Raw genomic sequence first — 21,194 nt, forward strand, 5'->3', positions numbered from 1 at the left:
GATATTAATCGTGTTGTTTGCGTTTTAATATCTCTCCCTTAACTTTTTAACCCTATGTTGAGGGAGAACACTTGAGCAACTATATTTTTCTTCTTTAATTTTGACGTTTGGGAGTAAATGAGCAACGGTGATGAGCCTACAGACCTGTAATGATTTGCGGATATGATCGCAACTCTTTTGAACATCTAAGGGACTGAGTTACATCTTTTTGCTCCCATTTCAATTTGGTTTTATGTTAAAAGTTGGATAATCTCTTAGTGGATGTTGTGTGATTTGGGTGTCTGTGTGGATGCTTTAAGGCTTCAAGTTTTGATTTTGATAGTAATATTACTGACTGTTTTTGAGGTAATATCTACAATGGTGCCTATAAAAATGTTCCCCTCGCTATCCAGTGCAGCATTTGTTTTGCACTTGGACGTCGGGGAACTAAATCTGTTGGAACGATTGTTTGTGCCCGGAATTCAAGGAAATTCAATGGTTTCATGTAAGACCAGTTTAATTTATTGGAAGTCCAATGGAAAGGCTTGACTTGTTACATGCTGATAAATACAAGATGCCAATGAAGATCCAACTCAAACGTTGATTGGTGGAGTAAATTAAGTTTTCTTTCACAGTTGTGCAGACTAACTAATGGAGATGGACCAGGTAAAACTTGGACTGGATGACCACTTCTGGTACCAGTCATGATGGTGACACAAAACACAGCTAGTTTAGAGAGCTTATAGGTTAACATGCCTTGAGTTTGTCTGAAATGAACTAGTCTGAGTCAACTTGTATTTGAATACTCTATGATCCCTAACCATTCCATAGCCATGGCAACATGGCAACTTCACAATTCATTTTGGGAATATATGGAAATGATGTCAACTCTCTATACAAGATTTGTAAGTTTAGGTAGTGGGAAACACGTGTATCCACATAATATGATGGGTAGTGATGAAAATTTTCTGGGGAAAAATAGAACGAGGTCTTTTAGGAGGACTATATTTGCACAAAATAAAATACTCTTAATTATTTTATTTTATTTCATTTCAGTATTCTTGAAATAAAATAGAGGGTGTTTTTATTATCTATAGACTTCGAAAAGCTTTATTTAAGTAGAATAATGTCATTTACCTTTTAAAAAAGGTAACTAATGAGAATGATTGGATTTATACAAAATTGATCAATTTTTTAAAGGTTATAAATATATAGCTAAAACCCAAATTTATATACCAAAATACCATCACTCCCTAGTTTATAAATTCCAATGCTTTATATAAATCAACATGACAACTAAACTTTCCAAAGTTAAAAAATTTTCATTTTTGCTTAAATTCAAACATCATGGTTTCACAATCAGGGAAAAAAGTTTATTATTATTATTATTATTATTATTATTATTATTATTATTATACATGAACATTAACTCAAAATTTTATTTATGTGACGATTGTGTATTGATTTGATAAGTTTGAAGTACATTTCAAAATTATTTAGTGATGTTTAAAATTATATTTTTATAGTTAAAAAATGTTAGGGGGTTAGCTAATAGTTTACATATTGTGGGTTTAATTAATATTTTGAATATAGAGGGTTAATTGATATTTTATATATAGAAATTTTTTGATATTTTACATCTACAAGGTTAATTAATATTTTATCATATGGGGGTAAATGGATATTTTTTGAAAATTCATGTTGAATATGAAAAATGCTAAAAAATTCTAGGGGGTTTCATGTTTTTTTATTTTTAGGATTGATCAACATAATAAATTTTATTGTTATTTTGGTTTGGCATAAAGGGGAATGAAGACTGATGGACAGTAATAGAATGAAATAAGTTAGAAGTGAAAATAAAATAGTAAAGATTCTTGTGAACGGGATGTTGGAGAAATTAGTTTGATCAATGAGCAAATATCTTTATAAGTTAATGTTTATGATTTTTGACTTAGGAATCTAAATGTGAAATGATGAGGGGGTTGTCGCATGTTAGATACTTATGAGATATTTTATACACACGTTTGATATGAGGGCATTCATGGTAAGATGTCAATCTACAAGTCTAATTATTTTGTGTGCATAGAAACAGGGACTACACTAGTGATAGATTTCATACACATCCTCATAGTGGGAAACAACTTTACTTTAGTAGTCTAAGTATATTGTGTGCATGTAAAAAAAGACTATGAGAGTTTATATTCTCATGTGGTTAGGATATTTATGCATTACAACCACAGTCTAATATGTAAAGTGAAATAAAGTAAAGTGAATGTGTCTAAGATAGTAAATGAATAACCTCACTTTTATGAGAAGTTAAGGATAAGATTAACATATTTTTCATTATAGGAAAGGTTGATAAAGGAACCTTGATAACTTTAGCTATGAACAAATATACGCGAGCATTATAAAAAAGAGCGCTAAGAAAATTTGAATGATGAGCCATGTGCAATTTGAGGTACATTATGGACTATCAATTTACTAGGTGTTTAGCAGGGGTATAGGAGGGATGAGTTATACTTGTGTTACAGGTAGAAGATGAGTTATGCAAGGACATGGAGAAGTGAGAATAAGCTACAAAAGATTGCATGCATGAGGAGGGTATGACTAAATTCGAGTTGAATCAAGCCTAAACAGGGCTTGTTTTAAAATGGGTTTGGCTCATTTTTAGTTTAGACTCGTTGAGCATGAAGAAACATTAGTTCATATTTGTTTACTTTACAATTTAAGAGTTTGTGATCAACTCACACCTAACTCGAGTTCATGTGGATTGACTTGACTTGGCTCTGGTTCGCATGAGATGTTTAGCTTGACTCTTCTAAACGATGTCATTTCTTTTAGTTTTTTTAATGATGAAAGTCATGCTTAACTCATGAGTCGAGCATGACTTCTATTCAGGTTTGTTTTTCTTATTAGTTCTTTGTTCGTATTCGACTTCGTGTTTGCTTATCTCATGTTTGTATTTGAACTCGTTTGAGTTCAAACAAATTTGTTTCGAATCTAATTCCAAAAGAGGGTATTCGACTTGTTTAGATAATATTATGTATTTACTTATTTTATTATGTATTGCACATTTACTAAGATCATGATTTGAGTTTCATTGTATTAACACATTTCGCATGTCCATTTTCTATGTTTTGATCCTTGAGCATTTAGGTCACCAAAACAATTCGACAACCCTAGAGCAGGCAAGGCAGGGAATAAAAACAGAAGTGTAACGGTTGAATTTCAGGGCAGTAACGGTCATCTAGACAAAGACGCCTCTTTCTAACTGTAACTTCTGAGAAGGCGGTCTTTTAAGAGCCTGCCGGTGTGGAGCCAGCTAAGTCACAGCAAGTTCTTCATTATCAATATTAAGAAATCCACCGCCACCACAGCGTTCACACTCTTCAAACACTGAATTCTACACCTACTAACGTGTGTTTGACCCTTGTGTCCCTTTCACTATTCTCAAATTACCTTCAATTAAGGATTAAAAAAATATTAATAATGCACTACTTTGTGTAAACGAAGGGTAAAAGTGTAATTAAACTCTCAAATAAACTGGTCAAACAAGTGTAAAAATAACCCAAAAGCCCTTTTCCAACACGGAGAATTGGGAGTGAAGAGCCAGACTCTTCTCTCCCTACTCGTTTTATATATCTTCTCTGCTTCCTTCATCTTTAACGCTTCAACGCAAACAGAAAGCACTGAACTTTCGAACGTTGCAATTCGTTTGCAAGATCGTTTCATCGCAAAAACAGAAACAGTAACAATAATGTCGTGTACGTTAGCGGTTTCTAACTCTCCCGTGTTTTCTCCGTCATCGTCTCTGTTTGAACCGCTTGCTCTCCCGTTAGCCCACGTTAAGTTTTCGCCTTCGTCTGCGTTGTCTCCGACCCCTTCTTCTCCTTGTTCTCCTTTTCGGTTTCGTATTCAGAAGCCACTCACTAGAACGACGTCGTCGGCTGCAGTTGCGGCTGAGGCGTCCACACAGACGATACTGAAAAGAAAGAGGCCGGCGAAGCTTCATATTCCCGTTGCTGCCTTGGGCTTTGGAGGGTCGGTGACTCCCAGAGAAGGGAAAAGAGATGAAGTGGAAGAGGAAAGAGAAGGGTGTTACTCTGTTTATTGTAAAAGAGGGAGAAGAGAATTTATGGAGGATCGTTACTCTGCTGTCCTTGATTTCCAAGGAGATTCGAAACAGGTATTGTAAAATAAATTATTTTAGTACAATTTTAATTGATTTTTGAGTTTCAATGTTTAAAAGGAGAATTAGGATGCTGGATTTGATCAACAGATTTGCCAAAAAAGTATGTTAAATTGTGCCTTTAAAGGGGAATTTTAGCGATTAATACTGGGTTTTAGGGATAATTGATGAATATTCTCCTCAATTCAAGAATAAATTTTACAATAAATTCATATAAAAGAAATTATTCTCCTTTGAAAGCGAACTTTAGCAATAATTTTAGAGTTGAGTGGTGTTTGATATGCTTCAATTCTTTACTTGTAGGCTATCTTTGGTATTTTTGATGGACATGGAGGCGCCAAAGCTGCTGAATATGCAGCAGGGAATCTAGATAAGAACATTTTGGAGGAATTGACGAAGAATGGTGAACATGAAATTGCGGATGCAGTCAAACGTGGTTATTTGAATACAGATTCTGAGTTTCTAAAGGAAGATGTCCGTGGTGGCTCATGTTGTGTGACAGCTTTGATACGAAAAGGAACTCTTATTGTATCAAATGCTGGTGATTGTCGAGCTGTGATGAGCCATGGAGGCCTAGCTGAGGCCCTCACATCGGATCACCGCCCCTCAAGGGAGGATGAAAAGAACAGAATTGAGACTCTGGTAAGCAGCTAAACGATCTTGTCAATGCGCAAATTATAAGGGAGAGGCCTTATTTGAATTTCAGCTAATGTGTTGTTACAAAATTTGTTTTGCAGGGTGGCTATGTTGATTTGTGCCATGGTCTATGGAGAGTGCAGGGATCTCTTGCTGTGTCTAGAGGCATCGGTGATCGCCACCTTAAACAGTGGGTAATAGCTGAGCCAGAAACAACAATCATAAGAATCAAACCCGAATACGAGTTCCTAATTCTAGCATCTGATGGCTTGTGGGATAAGGTAACATATAGTTTGCTATCTATCACTCACTTCCAAAGCATTTTATATGAATTTCAATCCTCATAATCAGGTAAAATTTCAAAATCAATCTAAAGTAATTTTTTTCCTTCTGTGCTTTCAGGTTAGTAACCAGGAAGCAGTTGATATTGCTCGCCATTTTTGCAGAGACATTGATGTACCGGCACCGATGTTAGCTTGCAAAAAGCTTGTAGACCTCTCTGTGTCTCGAGGTTCTGTTGATGACATTAGTGTGATGCTGATTCAATTGAATAGCTACATTTGATTTTTCCCCATGACTACACATGATAGGAAAATCCAACCAATGCCCAGGCCGATAGTAATTTCTTCACTTTTTAGTACTCACCGGTGCTATGTTTTGAGGCTGAAGGTGAAGGGGGGGTTGGTGATGGGATGTTAAGAGTACTCCAATATTTAACCACTCACAGCAGAAGAAGAGAGAATTTGATACTTACATTCTTTTATTGATTTATTCATAGAGATTCATTGACCTTGAAATGTAAATAATAAGTTGATTAGAGATGCTTAGATTATTTTTCCCCTTTAATCAAATAATATCAGCTTCATTTTTTCCAGTACAAGTTCTATACTAAAACCCAGCCAGAATTATTGATACTACTTATTCTTGATTGATTGATGTTATGGTATAAGTTCTTAGATGTCAATCAAATTAGCACAAATAAACAGACTATGCACTCATCTTACAAGAAGAGAGAATTTTGTGGGAACAACATTAGGATAGAATTTTGTTGGAATGAAATGAAATATGTTTCAATCATCAAACACCTCTATGGACAGTTTTGAGCCAACATTTCCCTTTAGGCCTTTCTTTCCAAGCAAATGGCGGGGTCAAGTTAAGAACGGGGTGGATCAATATGGGTACGTTATATGGATAAAAAAAGAATAATGAATAGACCTATAAATTACCTGTATAATTTTATATTTAAATTTGTAAATAAAAAATTGTATTTACTATATCAATTACAATCTCCTTTTATTGGAATCTAATATATCAATTCCTATGAGAAATCCGATTGTTAAATATTTCAGTTTATAAAACTAAAGATTTTATGTATGTTGAATTTAATTTTTCGTGTTGTAGAGCATATCAAAGTTAAGGTACTTTAATCCGAGCTTGCAAGTCATGACTAGATATATATTGTATAGTAGTGTAGATATGTTAGACTTCATTTAAATGTTGTAATTATTGATATTATTTTCTTCTCTTTTCTTAGTTGGTTGTGAGTGTGAACAAAGACTCTCTTGTTATGGTTTTTTTTGCTTGTTCTCATTTTCTTTGCCAATTTCTTTCTTTGTTGGATGAATGAAATTTTGTAATAAAAATGGGAGAAAAGAGTTTTTGGTAAGATGTTTTCTTTTGATAAAAATGTTGAACAAGTTCTCAATTTGTGCTCCTATATGAAAAGTAAACCATGAATACAATGAAATATAAATAGGAGTGGATAAAAGAGGTAGGATATATATTTTGTAGTAGTTGAAATAAAGTGACATTGAAGTGATTAGACAATACTTGCAAGGATGTGTAGAGGAAGCATCACCCCATATCACGAGATGGCCTCCAAAATCATTGCCCCATCTAAGAGGACGTGTGTGGTGTAGGTAGTCCACTAATTTTCATAATTTGATGAAAGTGGAATAGTGATTCTTCATGCACTTTATATTTGTAGTCATTATAATGGATTGCCTCAATCACCATGACAATTTCTTCATTTGAGCTAGATGATAAGGAGTTTGTTCTTTATGGAGATTGATTTTGTTCAATTTTCTCTCCATTATGCTCAACCCTACTAGGTTGAGCCCTAATCTCAACTTCAACTGGTAGGTTTACTACAATTAGTTTAATAGTCATTCTCTTTATCAAAAAACCTTCGATAATTATGGATGAGACCTCTAAGTGAATAGGGTAAAACATTGTCTAAAGTTCTAAAAGACATCTATTAGTTCAACCTTAAGGTTCGACGAGTGTTCGACTACCTACAAGTCCAGAGAAAGGTACATAACCCTACTTACAAGTTTTACCATCACCGAAAACCTTAATGATGTTTTCTTGTCCTTAAAAAACTACCAAAAAGCCCTAAAATCTACCTAGATATCATATTTAGAAGCCTACCAAACAACTCAATAAACACACAAAGGAATGCGGGGATTTTAGAAGTTTACTGATAACTCAGGAAACACACAAAGAATGAAGACTATAAGGATTTTATAAAGTCATAGAACTTGATGGCTTGATAAATTTAGGATAGAGAAAAAATTGAAGAATGGGTTCAATGTTGCTTTTTATAAGCAATCTAGATTAAGCAAGAATAAACTTTAGTTATTTACGTTAAGTTGGTGATATATGTCATTGATCTAGTGAAATATATGAATCATGTCCAATAAGAAATCATGACAAGTTGAACCTGCGAGATAGACATACGATACACACATGTAGTTCATTGAATGCAAAGTAAAAAACATAATTTCTCATGACATGTTGTGAAACATGGATCTCGATTGTGTATGTGTTGTTCATCTGTGTAGAAAGGTGAAAAGTTTTTATAGTCGTACTTGCACCCTAGAAACTAAAGAGAAATTGTTGTGCGATTAAACTTTGTCTTAATCAAATGTATAAGAGTTGCAACAATGAAGTGACTAGCTCCATGATCAATGACTTGATATGTCACTTGTACACAACTAACTTGAAGTATGGATAAAAGTCCTTCTATTCAAAAGTAGCTAGAAGAATAACTCTTAACAATGTCAATTATTCACATAATCTCCTCAAGATATTTCAATTTTACTATTATAGGATCACAATCCATATCTATCCCCTATCATTATGAGGGAACAAAATTATCTCATATTTCAATGAAATAATACGATCAATTAGTCTTCTTAAATATTTAGATTTAATGAATTAGTATCTAGACATATCTTTTTATGTATTTACGTTATTATCTTTTATTCTTCTCCTATAATTGTTATAAAGTGACGACAGTTTATAATTTCTCACTCTACCAAATTTTCATTAGAGAAAATAATAAAATAAAAGTTAATGTAAGTTTTGAGTAGTTAATCAAACCATTTTAAAAATTCTATGTTTTTACTTATTTGCTTATTGCATTTTACAATTGAGCAATGCTATATGTATATATTTTAAATACATAAAATAGGTATACAAATAAAATATTCATATTAATTTAAAATCATCTAATCATATCACATATATATATATATATATATATATATATATATATATATATATATATATATATATATATATATATATATATATATATATATATATATATATATATATATATATATATAAAACGTGGTGGAAAAAGGATTTTGTCAGATTCAATTCAAAGCACAAGCACAACATGATTTAAACAAGGACCGATTCTCCTTTAACAACTGGCGAATTTGGTAACGCACATGAGCCTTAAATTAAAGCAACTATAGAGGAAACCGAGTTTTGAATGAGTGCGAGGTTTGCATGCCCACCGCCAAATATGGAACGCTGTCGTTCATGCACGCTGAATTGTCTACCGTCCGAAAATTTCTTCCCCCTTCTTGTCGTCCTGTCGCTCGACAATCATCCGTAACCCCGCCACATCTCTTTCACTTGTTTTGCATTAATTATGATCTTGCAAATGCACAAGACAAGACACACAGACAACCGCTTCGCAATAGATGAACGGCACTCCATCGGACTCCACCAAATTCGAAAGCTTTTCTTTTGCTTTGCCTCTCTTTCTGTTGTCTGTAGGGTAACCCAAACGATTGAGAAACTTTAATCAAATTATTTTTCATTTAACTACTTGAAGAAAAAAAAATATTTTAACTTAGTCTATCCATATCCTCTCCTTATTGTGACCAAGTCCGATTTTCTTTTCTATTGTTCTATCTTATCAAACATAGATACTATCATTGATACGTGTCTCACTCTCGTGTTACTAATACCCAATTAACTATGACATGTCAAGCCGTGCAATCAAAATATAGCTAATCCGACCGCCTCATTAAATTTTGAAATATAATGACATGAGGTCAAATATTATTCTTATTGTTATTTTATTTATTAGAGGTTAGTCGTGCACGTCAACAGACTTCCACTCAAACTCTCACTTCGAAGCCCAGGCCAGACACGTACAAGCACCAATATCATCTCTCTTCTTAATACGTGGACCTACCATTTTCTGCCACGTCACTATTCTTGTGGGGCCCATCAATCCTAAGATCTGAAATACCGGTCTCAATCAACCGAACCGTCTTTACATACAATGATCCAGTGTTACGCGTTTGCATGTAACTCTATGGGGTTGCTTTTATGATCATCGTTTAAATTAGTGATTAAGATTTCACAGCACTTAATCGAAGCACATGTTGCATGTAATTAAACTGATTACGACTAATTCGTAATCCCAACAAAATATGCCCACGGAGAACAAATGTGACCACATGTTAAATTACCAACCAACCAATCATAGACAAGGACCAACCTTGCACGTTAAAAAACTCTTATCTAATCCCATCAACGGCTCAGATTAACCCCACATGGCCTGGATATCGATGAAACCCAGTATCCTTCTCCCGTTCTTCCTTCGACATCAACACCTGACAAAACAGTTTCAGCGCTAGAAATATTTTTTGACATCCCCAAACAATTTTTCTTTTTTCCCCTGAATTATCCATTTTTATCATAAATACCACGTCACACCTCTAACTATATAGAAATATTCCATTTTCTTCAGCTTCACACACACATATACAGCCAGATACCCTCCTTCTGGGCCCTCAAAAAGCGAACGACAAAGCACATTTTCTCAGTTTCTCTTAACAATCTTTCTGTACTTTCACAGAGCAAAAATGGTTTCTTGGGTTGGGGGAAAGTGCGTCGGCAGAGGATCGTTTGGTACCGTGAATATAGCTGTCGACAGTTTAAACGGTACCGTTTTCGCGGTGAAGTCGGTTGATAGAAACGCTTGTCAACCAACTCAAATCGAGTGTTTAGAGAACGAAATCAGAATTCTTCGATCACTTTCTTCCCCTTACGTTGTTAAGTATCTCGGTGACGATGTTTCATACGAGGCTCCAACGACGTCGTACAGAAACCTCCACTTGGAGTACTTACCCGGTGGCACCGTTGCTACTGCAGCTGATGTGGCGACCTACGTGGACGAGATGATTTTACGGTCACACGCCTACTGTGTAGTCTCCGCATTGAGGTACTTACATTCTCGTAATATCGTCCACTGTGATGTTAAAGGGGAGAATATTCTCATTGGTCCGAGTTCAAGTTCGTGTAAACTCGCTGATTTCGGCTCTTCAAAGGAGATTGACGTCTCTGGTGTTCCCATTTTGCCACGTGGAAGTCCACTGTGGATGGCACCGGAGGTGGTAAGAGGTGAGTACCAAGGACCAGAGAGTGATGTCTGGTCCCTGGGTTGCACGATTATTGAGATGGTCACCGGAAGACCCGCGTGGGAAGATTTCGGTGTCGATACGCTAACTCGAATCGGGTTCTCTAAGGAATTGCCCCTTTTTCCGGTTCAGCTATCGGAAATGGATCGTGATTTTGTCGAAAAATGTTTAAGAAGGGAGCCTTGCGAACGGTGGAGTTGTGATCAGCTCTTACAGCATCCATTTTTACACTCTGTATATAATACAGCCACAGTCACTGAGTCATCCCCGCGTTGCGTCCTTGATCGGGTCAACTCGGAGTTCCAAGAAGAAGACGAGGACGATTTTGGTTGTGAAAAATTCGAAAGTTGTGCCAGGGAAAGGATCTCTAAATTGGCAAGTTCATCACGGGGAAATTGGGAATCAGACGGTTGGGTGGCAGTAAGAGATTACGAAGCAAAAGAAGAAAAGGCGACGAGGGAATATTCTAATGCTAAGAACAGAGAAGAGCAGAGGAGGTCAAATTGGGTAATTGACACAAGGGCAAATTCGAAAATTGAAAATATCGGCGGTGGGTGTAATGACGAGTGGTAAAAATTTGAATTAGCTGCGAAGAGTGAAGGAATGGGTGTATTAATGTACAAAAATGTGTAATTTATTAGCATGTTTGAGGATATCTAGATATATTTTATTGATAGTAAATATTTTTATTGTTTATATTGGTCACTTATTAGTCATTGCCTCGGTTCAAATTTAAATTCAATTTAGGCCAAGAGATACTCCCACCCAAGGTATAGAAAAACCCAATGTTGTCCTTCAACTTTCAAAAACTCAAATATCCACTCATAAAATAAATTATGTTAAAAATCTCAGGGTTAAAAGTAAAATAATCATTTAACAAAAAAATTTAAAAAACAAAATTTTTATCATATTCCCTTCCTCAAACTAAAAACTCAAAAGTTCCTCCCCAAATTTTTCTTCAAATTTTGAAAAGTGATAATTTTTTCTATAAAGTTTTTTCTTCTTTTCTTTGACAATGATCTGTTGTCTTCAGTCATCGACCTTTCTCTCTTCCGCCTTATTTTTCCTTCTCGACCTTTCTCCCTCTCCTCTCCAACAACTAATCGACAAAAATCATTTGGAAGTCATCGTCCAAAAGAACAATCACTTGTCGATGCTTCATTTGGATGACGAAGTAGTCATCTAAACGACGCTTTGTCTGACTGATAAAGGTGTTGCCTGGACGACGATGCTTTCATCATCTAAACGAATCATTTGGATTCATTCAATCCAACAAAATCTAAATGAGTCCAGATGATGTTATGGTTGAGGGAGAGATGACCAGACTTTTCCTTACGGATTAGGGCTAAAAGCGCCATCATTGATGGCCAAAGATGGTGGCTGGAGTGGGGAAAAGAAAACCTAAGTTTGGGGGTGAAAATGCTATTTTTCAAAGTTTGAAAACTTTAGGTAGAAGTGAATTTGTTAGTTTTTAAAACTTAGGAGCCGAAATGAATGAATTTTATGTTTTTAAAATTTTTTTGTTAAATTATAGTTTTGTCTTAACTTTAATTAAGTTTTTTAATGGAATTTTGCTTATGAGTGGGTGTTTGAGTTTTCAAAAGTTTGAAAGGGTTACTTGTGATTTCACTATATCTTAGGTAAGAACAAGTCTTTTAACCTTCAATTGATGCACATGAATGGAAGCAGTTCAATTTGGTTTGTATGTCTTTTGGGTTACCTTGCTTGAAACAATCTCACCATTTAACTTGCAAGTCATAAAATCAAAGTGTAAAACTAGAATAGACCAATAATTTTATGAATAAGAGGCAACGTAAAGCATGCTACTTAACATTGAGGATCCTCAAACGACATTAGTAATCTCAACTAATGGCTTCCACTTTTATTGAACTTAATCTTTATTGCCTTGTCTCTCACTCTTTGTTCACACAGTTACCCAACTAGAACTAAGTTGTTGGGACTGAGGAAATTTTAGGTTCACAACTATATTTCCTTAAAAAATGTACAAGAATTGTATAAAAAAGCTATCAGTTGTGATCAATATATAGTGATTAGACATGTTCTACACACGCAAATCAATCCAAGATACAGATAGAAGTTATACTCTCTAAAAGTAGTGAGGAGAGTAGGTATAGTAGTTTCAATCGTTCATACAATCTTCTTAATTAACATTTTCATATCCTATTATCATATAGTCACATTTCATCCCTATCATCTAACTTTATATGATAGCACAATTATCTCTTATTTCACTAGGATAATACAATCGTTAGACTTTCTTAAATATTCATATTTAACTTACAAGGATCTATGCATATCTTTTTATGAAATCACATAATAATCATTTCCTCTTGTCCTATAAATATCAAATTGTATTGAGACATATGGGATGACAATTTTACAATTCATAATTTCTTATTGTTACTTGAGTGAAATCTCACCTGATAATTAATAACATAACAATATTCATAGACATCGAAGCAACATGCCAAATATCTTTAAAAATTTTTTGTTCATCATTATTTGCTTGTGTAAGTTTACACCCTCAATCTTTTGTACTTCTTGTAAGTGGAATTTTCACCATCAACAATTTGGTGTATTTTCCAACAAACACATTCCCTTCCATCAATCTTTGATAAAACACTTTTCCCATGACACTCATTGAAGAAGATTAAAGAAAACTCTAAGTGATTAGGCTGCTAAAGTCAACTAAAGTGTTTCTCTTGTGGAATAACTCAAACATATTGAAAACCAATCCTCTCCCCTGCTAGAGACATTAGTAGAGTACTCTTGAGCAAAGGACCTAGATACTTCCTTAGTGTGCATCACATTGTAAACCTACCAATAATGATGCCCCAATAACTTTGTTAAGGACCTAGGTCTTTTCTGAATGGTTTGCCATTATGATAACATCAACTTCTTACACAACAACTTGTTGTCTTTGCTACTGGAGGCAACAACAAGGTGCTTCAAAACATAAGGCCTAGAAAGGACATTATCTAGTAAAATTGTTGCTTTCCTTTAATAAGTTGTAACAACCCCTTATGAAACACAACCATCCAAAAGAAATTGTTACGTATCTTAGTTAAATGAGCATGCATTCACTTAAAATTTCATCTATTCAATACATAATTTAAATAATTATCAAAATACCCTTTATTAAAATAACAAATAAAATGTGCAAAAGATGTCTAGTATAAAGTCATCAAGAACTTGCAAAACAAGGAAAGTAAGGAAGTGAGTGATAATCACTTAGTAAATAGAAGATTTTACTGATCAAACATGTCATATATTTTAGATAAGGGATGCTTATTCTTGATGGTGACTTTGTTCAACTATCTATAGTCTATGCACATTTTGAGGGATTTGTCTTTCTTTTTGACAAATAAGATAGGAGCACAAGTTTCCCACATTGGGTAGAAAGCAAGTGTCTTGACATAAAAAATGAATGTTGTAGCAGCACAAGTTGCCCAATGTTAGGCATGCTGCTTTACTTAATAATGCATGTTATGACAATGCCTTGTTTTTCATGAAAGCTCATTTAAGGCTTGTATTAACCCTCTTTATGAAGTAATGAGTGCTTGAAGGATACAAATATGATAAAAGAAGTGCACAAATGATATTATGAATGCTTTTATATTAATTAAAGAATGATATGTTTATAAAAATGATATGTTTATGGTAGAGATATCACAAAACATTCAATGAAAAGTTCAACCATGTACAAATTAAATTGCATGTTTTCTAAGTTAACATTATCATTTTTGCATGTAAAAAGGGGACTTGTTCTTGTATATTATTAAAGTTTTGAAAATGCTCATAAAAGCATGCTTTACATGAAAAGTGCATTTTTAAAATTTTATGAAAGTTGTTGTTATGCGGTAACCATTGGGTACCCTTTTTGCAAACCACCCTCAATAGGGGATGCTTTTCACAATCCATATGTCGTGTGGATAAAAAGAGGGATTGTAACTATGAAAGGTGAGCTCTTAGCCCCCATGCCTCAACAAGTCAACAAGCAGACAAAAAATGCTTTAAAAAAAAGGGTTTTAAGAAAAGAAAATGTCTCTTTATGAATAGCATTATAACATGAATGACTGAAATGTTTACATGACTTTATAGGTTAGATGTGATGTAAGGATAATGTTGCAACCAATTTATTAAGGATGTGGATTGAATTATGATATAAGGTTTAAACTGATCAACTATTTACTAAGTGATTACCATTCGCTTGATCTTCTATAATGTTTTGTAGGTAAGAGGAGGTCGAGAGATATGTTTGGTACAAGATTAGGAGGTACTTTATGAATGACTAATGTTTTATTGTTTCGTATAAATGTTGGTTTCTATTTGGATTGTTTAATTAATATGTTTAAAAAAACATGTTCAACGTTTTTACAACTTAAATATTGTTTTAGTTAAAATTATATTGAATAGTTGAATTGATATTTAATGAGATGAAATATTTTTTTAAATGTTTTGAATGTTCTATATTTCGATTTAATGTTATTTTTAAGTCATGTGTTTTTTTTTAAATATGAACTACTTAGGTGTAAATCTTCAAAACTCTCCTTTAAGGACACTTAGAAGGTACTTGATTAGAGAAGGGTTTTACACTTATCCTAGGTGAGTAGGGCATTTTAAGAAGCATTTTGGCGCAAGCCTTAGGAAAATGCTCGTGTTGAAGGGAGTGTGAAGTAAGCTTGACTAAAACACTAGTAAGAGCTTTTTCGAAAGCCTTTTTCTAACATAAAAAATTATTGACGTTAGAAAATGCAATAGCATAATTATGTAACCATTTGAAAATATTACGTAAGAGTTGTAATCAAAGTGTTATACAGAGTGTCCATGGAAGAAGAAAATACAATAAAACATTACAATAAGATGGAGTTTTTTCAATAGTTTGGTTGCCTGAACAAATCCTAAGTTCACTGTACTGTTATTTACTTTCATTTTTAATGTATTAATTGGGAACAATTACAAAGAGTGACTAAATATCTTTTAGAGGGGATTCAAAGAATGTATTATGTGTGAGCTTAAAAGACTACTAGTGAGATAACAATAAATCTTAGAGTGAGAGCTAGTAGTTCCAAAAGATCAAAGGTTCCCTCGCAGATGTTATTTATTTGGTTTATGTACTTGGATGAGTGGATGTTCTTGTCACCTAAGGGCACATGGTGCTTAGAATTTCACTAAGCTTCGATTCCCCTTTGATTAAGATAACACATGTATCATCAAAATTATTACATGTTAAGCGAGGTTGGGTACATGATTAACTCGAACATTCTTACACATAGAGCAAATACCTATGCTATACGGATATACACGTTCAGAAGATGTGAGTAATCTACATACTCTTAGCGTGGGTTGTTTGTACGTGTGTGATAGGATGCTAGGTTGCCAAACTGCTAGGCATAATAAAGGTAAACCTCAATATGCATATCCGTACTGAGTGTAATTGCTTGTAATGAATAATTTCAATTTAGCATAAAGTTCAAATGTTTTGGTTTGAGAATATGGCAAAATAGATTGGTGTTTTTTATTTTCTTTTCCTTAATGTCAGCTAGCATGGGATCATAAACTTTAAGGCTTGAAGTTAAACCCAATCTTTCTAGAATCGGAATGTATGTCAACCAAGTGAAGCGATGATTCGGTCCAATCAACAATCGAACCATTTGATTAATAGTCAAACATGTTAACTATTTAAAAATAATATATAAAACAATTTTGTATAACTAAAATAAATATATAATTTAAATTATTTTAATATAAAAATAAACTTAGTTTGATGTTATATATATTTAAAATAAATATACAGGGTTTTTGTTCAACTCTTAAAAATAATTTTTTTTAAAATTTTGATTTTTTCATCTTACTAACTGAGTCAAACTCAACTTTTTACTTGGTTTAACTGTTTAAACTGTCTAATTCAATCCGACTTAACTCCAACAATAATTTTCTAATGAACCGTAAACATTTTTCTTATAAGATGATAGTAGAACATTTTTAAAACCATGATTTAACCCACCAAAATCCAACAAAATGGTACCTGATTGGCCGTATATACCTAGCTAGAGATATTATGATTGTAAGCAAGTCTTTCATAGACATGGTCCATCATTAGTTGGGTTAGATTTGAGTTGAATGAAGTTTACCTAAACTTGAGCTTAACTTACTTGAAGAGAGTTGAGTTCGAATTTGATCTTAAATCAAGTTTTAAACTCAACTTGTTACTATAATCAAGTAAAAATAACTAAAACGATATTGTTTTAATGCGTGATGTTGTTTTAATTGATTTGTATCAAAATTTTTTAGGTTTGTGATTTGACAAGCTAAATCCCTTAAAACTCGAGTTTGAAAATATTTAACTCTTGACTCGAGCTTGAGCTCGAACTTAAAAATATTTAACTCTTGACTCAAACTTGAGCTCGAACTTAAAAATATTTAACTCTTGACTCGAATTTGAATTTGCTTAAATCGAACTTATTTAAAAACTTTTTAAGTCAAACTTATTTTTAAATTTAAATAAACTCGATTCGAATATAACTTGGATAATTAGTGTTATCATACTTAATCAAATTGATTCCTATGCAAGTATAAGGAGCCAAACACTCGTTTATTCTAAGCGTGGAGATATCTTGTTCTGGTATGGGGAACGGTTATTCCATCATCCAAACCTTCCCCTTAAAATAAAACAGTACATATGCTTTGTGCGTTAGACGCCACTTTGAACGTAAAAAACTCTCTTAATAGTATCTGTATAAAAACCCTACTTGCGTTCTAGCCTCCAAAAACACTCATCAGAGTTGAATCAGCGAGTTATCACAACCTCAGTCTTTAACTCAGAAATCAAATCTATGGCCAGCACCGAGGGCGATCACAGAGTAGAGGAGGATGCACCACACAACGAAGATGAAGACACCGGAGCTCAGGTCGCCCCTATCGTCAAACTTGAGGAGGTCTCTGTTACTACCGGCGAAGAGGACGAAGATCCTATCCTCGATCTGTAAGTGGCCTAGATCTGTTTCTTTTTTCTAATTCTAGGGTTTCGGTTTTTTATCTTTGTTTCGATTTTTTTTCTTAAAGGAAATCCAAACTGTACCGATTTGATAAGGACGGTAATCAGTGGAAAGAAAGAGGAGCTGGTACTGTTAAGCTTTTGAAACATAATCAGACCGGCAAGGTTCGTCTTCTCATGAGGCAATCCAAGACACTCAAGATCTGCGCCAATCATCTTGGTTCGTTTTTTTTTTTTTAATCTTTTGATATTTTAAATAATAATGCTATTCATTTATCTATCTGAATCTCTGTTTTGTCTTGCTGGCAGTTTTACCGACGATGTCTGTGCAAGAGCATCCTGGTAATGATAAGTCGTGTATCTGGCACGCCACTGACTTCGCTGATGGGGAATTGAAGGATGAGCTTTTCTGTATCAGATTCGGATCCGTTGAGAGTGAGTATAGTGAAATCTTCTCTATCATTGATTTACGTTGCTCGTTTAATAGTGCTGTATTTTGAAGTTTTGTAACTTTTGTTGGTAAATTAGTTGGTTTATTGATATGATTGTGTGGCAATGATTCTGTACAGTTTCTGCTGTTTTGTTTGATGAATCCCTAGTTTCATTACAACTAGTTTGATTACCCTAGATTGATTGATTTAAAGTTTTGATTATATAGGCTGTGATGTGATGTGATTATCAGCATTCCTATGAAAAATCTGAATCGTAGTTACTAAACAATGAAAAAATGGACATCTTATAGTATAAATGCTAAATTTTTAAATGTGAACATTTGCATTCTCTTATTGCCATAAAAGCACTTCTATACCTTGTAGATTTTAGTTACTGCTGTCATAGACAAATCATAGAGTTTGATGGTAACATGCTGAAGTATCTTCAGCTCTTTATTTACATGTAGGGCTTGATTTGAGCCGAGCTGGCTCAAGTTCAATCGCTAGCTCAGGTGCTCAACACAATCGAGCCTGAAATGATCTCGAGCATGGTTTTAAGATTTTATTGAGTTTGAGCCATGAGAGCTGAGCTCAACAAAAAAAAGAAAAACTTTAATATTTTTACATTTATGTTTTCTATTAAAAGAAAAACTTAGAATGAAATTGAATTTTGATGAGGAAGGAAAAAAGTAAGCTCATCTATAATGAGTGTGGTGAGTTGTTAAATTTCCTTTTACCTATGTTGTAGTTTTGGAATCAGGCTAGAAGCGTATTTATAATTGGTGAAGTGGGTTGTTGAGGTGTGTTTTCCCAATATAGGATTTATGTAAACCTAATTGTAAAAAATAGTTATGTTAAATAGTCTCATTCCTTAAATTAGGTATGTTAAATATTTTCCTATGAAAAAATTTTGGCATTTTGTTTTTATTTCTATCTTGATTTGTAAAAGAGTTTTTCTTTGAAGATGGGTTCTTGTTTGAACTATTGTTGGTTCTCCGTTCTAATCTTTGTGCATGCATAGTTAATTGTATAAATCAATGGTTTATGAAATGATAATTGACTTGTCATATTATTTAATAATCTAGGAACAGTGATTGACTGGAAATATTTCCTAATGTTCTTGATTAAGTAATTATATTTGCATGGGGGCTTAACAGTGAATATGCAAACCCAGAGAGACTAGGTGGTGTAAACTCAAATTTTGTTTCAAGAGGAGGTTTAATAGTGAATATATGTACCCAGAATGCGTTTTACCTTCTGTATGTGTATAAGAGAAGAAAGGTTTTTATGGTTAGATGCAGTAGATTTCAATGTAAGATGCATTGCTAGTTGTCTGATCTAAACTGCCTCTTTCTATTTTCTATAAAGATTATCATGCTGCTTAAAAGTTCGTGTGTGTGTAATGGGGGTGAGCAGATTTATCAGCAACTGGCTAAGTTGTTATTCTTTTTATATTTGTTATATAAAAAATTCTATTTTAGTTCTGTGAAAAATAGGAATAGAAAATTCTGTACAAGTTACAGCTTCTTTCCCTCCATTAATTGTCTGTTTCACGAGATGTTTTTCTATTTTTGTTTTTCAGATTGCAAAACCTTTATGGAAATGGTTACAGAAGTTGCTGAATCCCAAAAATCTAAAGAGGAAAATAAGGAAGCAACTTCAACTGCCGGTCTTCTTGAGAAGTTGAGTGTGGAAGAAAAGAAAACTGAGGACAAAGCTGAGGAAGAGACCCCTGAAGCCAAGAAGGAATCAAAAAGTGAAGACCCGGAGAAGAAAGTTGAGGATCCTGCTTCCTCAACTTAAGCGGTTTGTGTATGATGAAGTCAGTTTGTTGACTACATTTTGCCCATGCCTTGGCGCTTAAAGCTGGTGAAAACAGTCGGACCAATTTGTGGGGTTTAGTGGTTTGGGTCTATGTCCAATTTGAGTCTGTCAACAATTGGTCGAGCTCTGGGTCATGTTTGCATGTTGATGATTGTGTTTTGTAGTTGGTATTGTCAGAGAAGTTCAAGTAGGGCTTTTGAAAAAAATTACTTTTTATCATAGTGAGTTCAAGTCATATTTTTTTAAAGGGTTTCTGAAAAAAAAAATTTGCTAGAGTTTTTATTGAGCTTTACTTCCGGAACTTTGAAGAGTTTGGATTGTTATTTGTTTTGCAGTGATGAAAATGATAAATATAATGTCACTGAGAATTAGTGCCCGAAGTTTATTTCGCTGAATGCACTTATGTCTTGTGTTATGCATGTCTAAATTATTTTAAAATTTGCAATTTACATTCAAAAACAAAGGGTGATGGCTCATATGATGAACAATTGCCTGTGTCACAGGGCATACATATTAAGAGCAATATTATGTGTATTCATCTTGGGTTGTGTTATTATATAATTAGGTATTATTTTATTTATAATTCAAAATTATTAATTCAAGTGATAACACATATACCGCGTATACAAAGTAGATATATATGATTTAATTGTATATTAAAGTGCAAAAACGGTCACCAGTGAAGTAAATAAATCAAAATCAAATTGTAGTGCCATCAATGCCAATGCCAGTACTAGCACCAGCACCCCCACCGCCTCCATTGCTGTCTAAACTGCTAGGTGAGGCTAAGCAGTGCGGGGTGTGGCAGAAGTTGTTGAGTTGTGTCGCTCGCTTGCTTGCAAAGAAAGATGCCCACATGGACAACAAAACCAATTCTATAGCAGCTCCTGTAGCGTCTTTCAATGAGAACATGATTGGAGAGATTGAGAACCGCTCAAGCTGTCTTTCAGCTGTGAGTGTAACATTATCTTATTTTTTATTGAGTTTTTTCTCTTTTGTTTTGTAAGAATGAATTCTTTGTTTGACAATGTAATGTACATTCATTGATACATAGATAAAATCTGATGTTAAAAAAAGGAGTAGTTCATAAATTTTTTGATTAAAGAGGTTGAATCACCTGGCTTTTCAGAGATACCAGATGTGGAAACATTTGTTAAACGGCTAGATGGGGAGCTATTATACTTGGTTGATGAAAGGGCAGTGTTGAAGCACTTCCTACAATGGCCAGAGCGAAGAGCAGATGCTTTAAGAGAAGCTGCTTTCAGTTACAGGGACTTGAAGAACCTTGAAATCGAGGTTTTATCATTTGAGGACAACCGCGAAGAGTCTTTGGCTAAGGCAACAAGAAGGGTGCAAGAATGTTGACTGTTAGAAGATGAAACAAAGTT

General features: G+C 33.9%; 4 protein-coding genes and 2 non-coding genes across 6 annotated transcripts; all 6 read left to right on the forward strand.

Moving 5' to 3' along the window:
* The first annotated feature begins 120 nt into the window (after positions 1-120).
* Positions 121-203, forward strand: LOC123226616. Its single transcript, XR_006504365.1, has one exon. It is a non-coding gene; the product is annotated as a small nucleolar RNA SNORD25 (small nucleolar RNA).
* Positions 204-296: 93 nt separating this feature from the next.
* Positions 297-434, forward strand: LOC123226623. Its single transcript, XR_006504372.1, has one exon. It is a non-coding gene; the product is annotated as a small nucleolar RNA snoR136 (small nucleolar RNA).
* Positions 435-3,588: 3,154 nt separating this feature from the next.
* Positions 3,589-5,678, forward strand: LOC123224811 (probable protein phosphatase 2C 25). Its single transcript, XM_044648535.1, has 4 exons — positions 3,589-4,165; positions 4,472-4,810; positions 4,906-5,085; positions 5,207-5,678. The coding sequence occupies exons 1-4, from the start codon at positions 3,737-3,739 to the stop codon at positions 5,366-5,368; spliced, it is 1,110 nt and encodes a 369-aa protein (XP_044504470.1). The 5' UTR covers positions 3,589-3,736; the 3' UTR covers positions 5,369-5,678.
* A 3,852-nt stretch (positions 5,679-9,530) lies between these two features.
* On the forward strand, positions 9,531-11,229 carry LOC123225214 (mitogen-activated protein kinase kinase kinase 18-like). The gene has a single exon (XM_044649120.1). The coding sequence runs from the start codon at positions 9,979-9,981 to the stop codon at positions 11,104-11,106; it is 1,128 nt and encodes a 375-aa protein (XP_044505055.1). The 5' UTR covers positions 9,531-9,978; the 3' UTR covers positions 11,107-11,229.
* Positions 11,230-17,249: 6,020 nt separating this feature from the next.
* LOC123226453 (ran-binding protein 1 homolog a-like) lies at positions 17,250-20,183 on the forward strand. Its single transcript, XM_044650972.1, has 4 exons — positions 17,250-17,539; positions 17,620-17,771; positions 17,861-17,986; positions 19,565-20,183. The coding sequence occupies exons 1-4, from the start codon at positions 17,391-17,393 to the stop codon at positions 19,783-19,785; spliced, it is 648 nt and encodes a 215-aa protein (XP_044506907.1). The 5' UTR covers positions 17,250-17,390; the 3' UTR covers positions 19,786-20,183.
* Positions 20,184-20,524: 341 nt separating this feature from the next.
* LOC123226269 (protein CHUP1, chloroplastic-like) lies at positions 20,525-21,171 on the forward strand. Its single transcript, XM_044650793.1, has 2 exons — positions 20,525-20,758; positions 20,890-21,171. Exons 1-2 carry the CDS (start codon positions 20,525-20,527, stop codon positions 21,169-21,171), a joined length of 516 nt encoding a protein of 171 aa, XP_044506728.1.
* Positions 21,172-21,194: the final 23 nt, after the last annotated feature.

The sequence above is a fragment of the Mangifera indica genome, chromosome 9, assembly GCF_011075055.1.
Source record: "Mangifera indica cultivar Alphonso chromosome 9, CATAS_Mindica_2.1, whole genome shotgun sequence".
Lineage (NCBI taxonomy): Eukaryota > Viridiplantae > Streptophyta > Magnoliopsida > Sapindales > Anacardiaceae > Mangifera > Mangifera indica.

Coding starts and splice junctions, on each gene's coding strand:
- LOC123224811 (XM_044648535.1), top strand. CDS start 3,737: ATGTCGTGTACGTTAGCGGTTTCTAACTCTCCCGTGTTTTCTCCGTCA. Junction 4,811..4,905: donor AGAACAGAATTGAGACTCTG/GTAAGCAGCTAA, acceptor TTTGTTTTGCAG/GGTGGCTATGTTGATTTGTG. Junction 5,086..5,206: donor CTGATGGCTTGTGGGATAAG/GTAACATATAGT, acceptor CTGTGCTTTCAG/GTTAGTAACCAGGAAGCAGT.
- LOC123225214 (XM_044649120.1), top strand. CDS start 9,979: ATGGTTTCTTGGGTTGGGGGAAAGTGCGTCGGCAGAGGATCGTTTGGT.
- LOC123226453 (XM_044650972.1), top strand. CDS start 17,391: ATGGCCAGCACCGAGGGCGATCACAGAGTAGAGGAGGATGCACCACAC. Junction 17,540..17,619: donor GAAGATCCTATCCTCGATCT/GTAAGTGGCCTA, acceptor TTTTTCTTAAAG/GAAATCCAAACTGTACCGAT. Junction 17,987..19,564: donor CAGATTCGGATCCGTTGAGA/GTGAGTATAGTG, acceptor TTTGTTTTTCAG/ATTGCAAAACCTTTATGGAA.
- LOC123226269 (XM_044650793.1), top strand. CDS start 20,525: ATGCCAATGCCAGTACTAGCACCAGCACCCCCACCGCCTCCATTGCTG. Junction 20,759..20,889: donor GCTCAAGCTGTCTTTCAGCT/GTGAGTGTAACA, acceptor AAAAAGGAGTAG/TTCATAAATTTTTTGATTAA.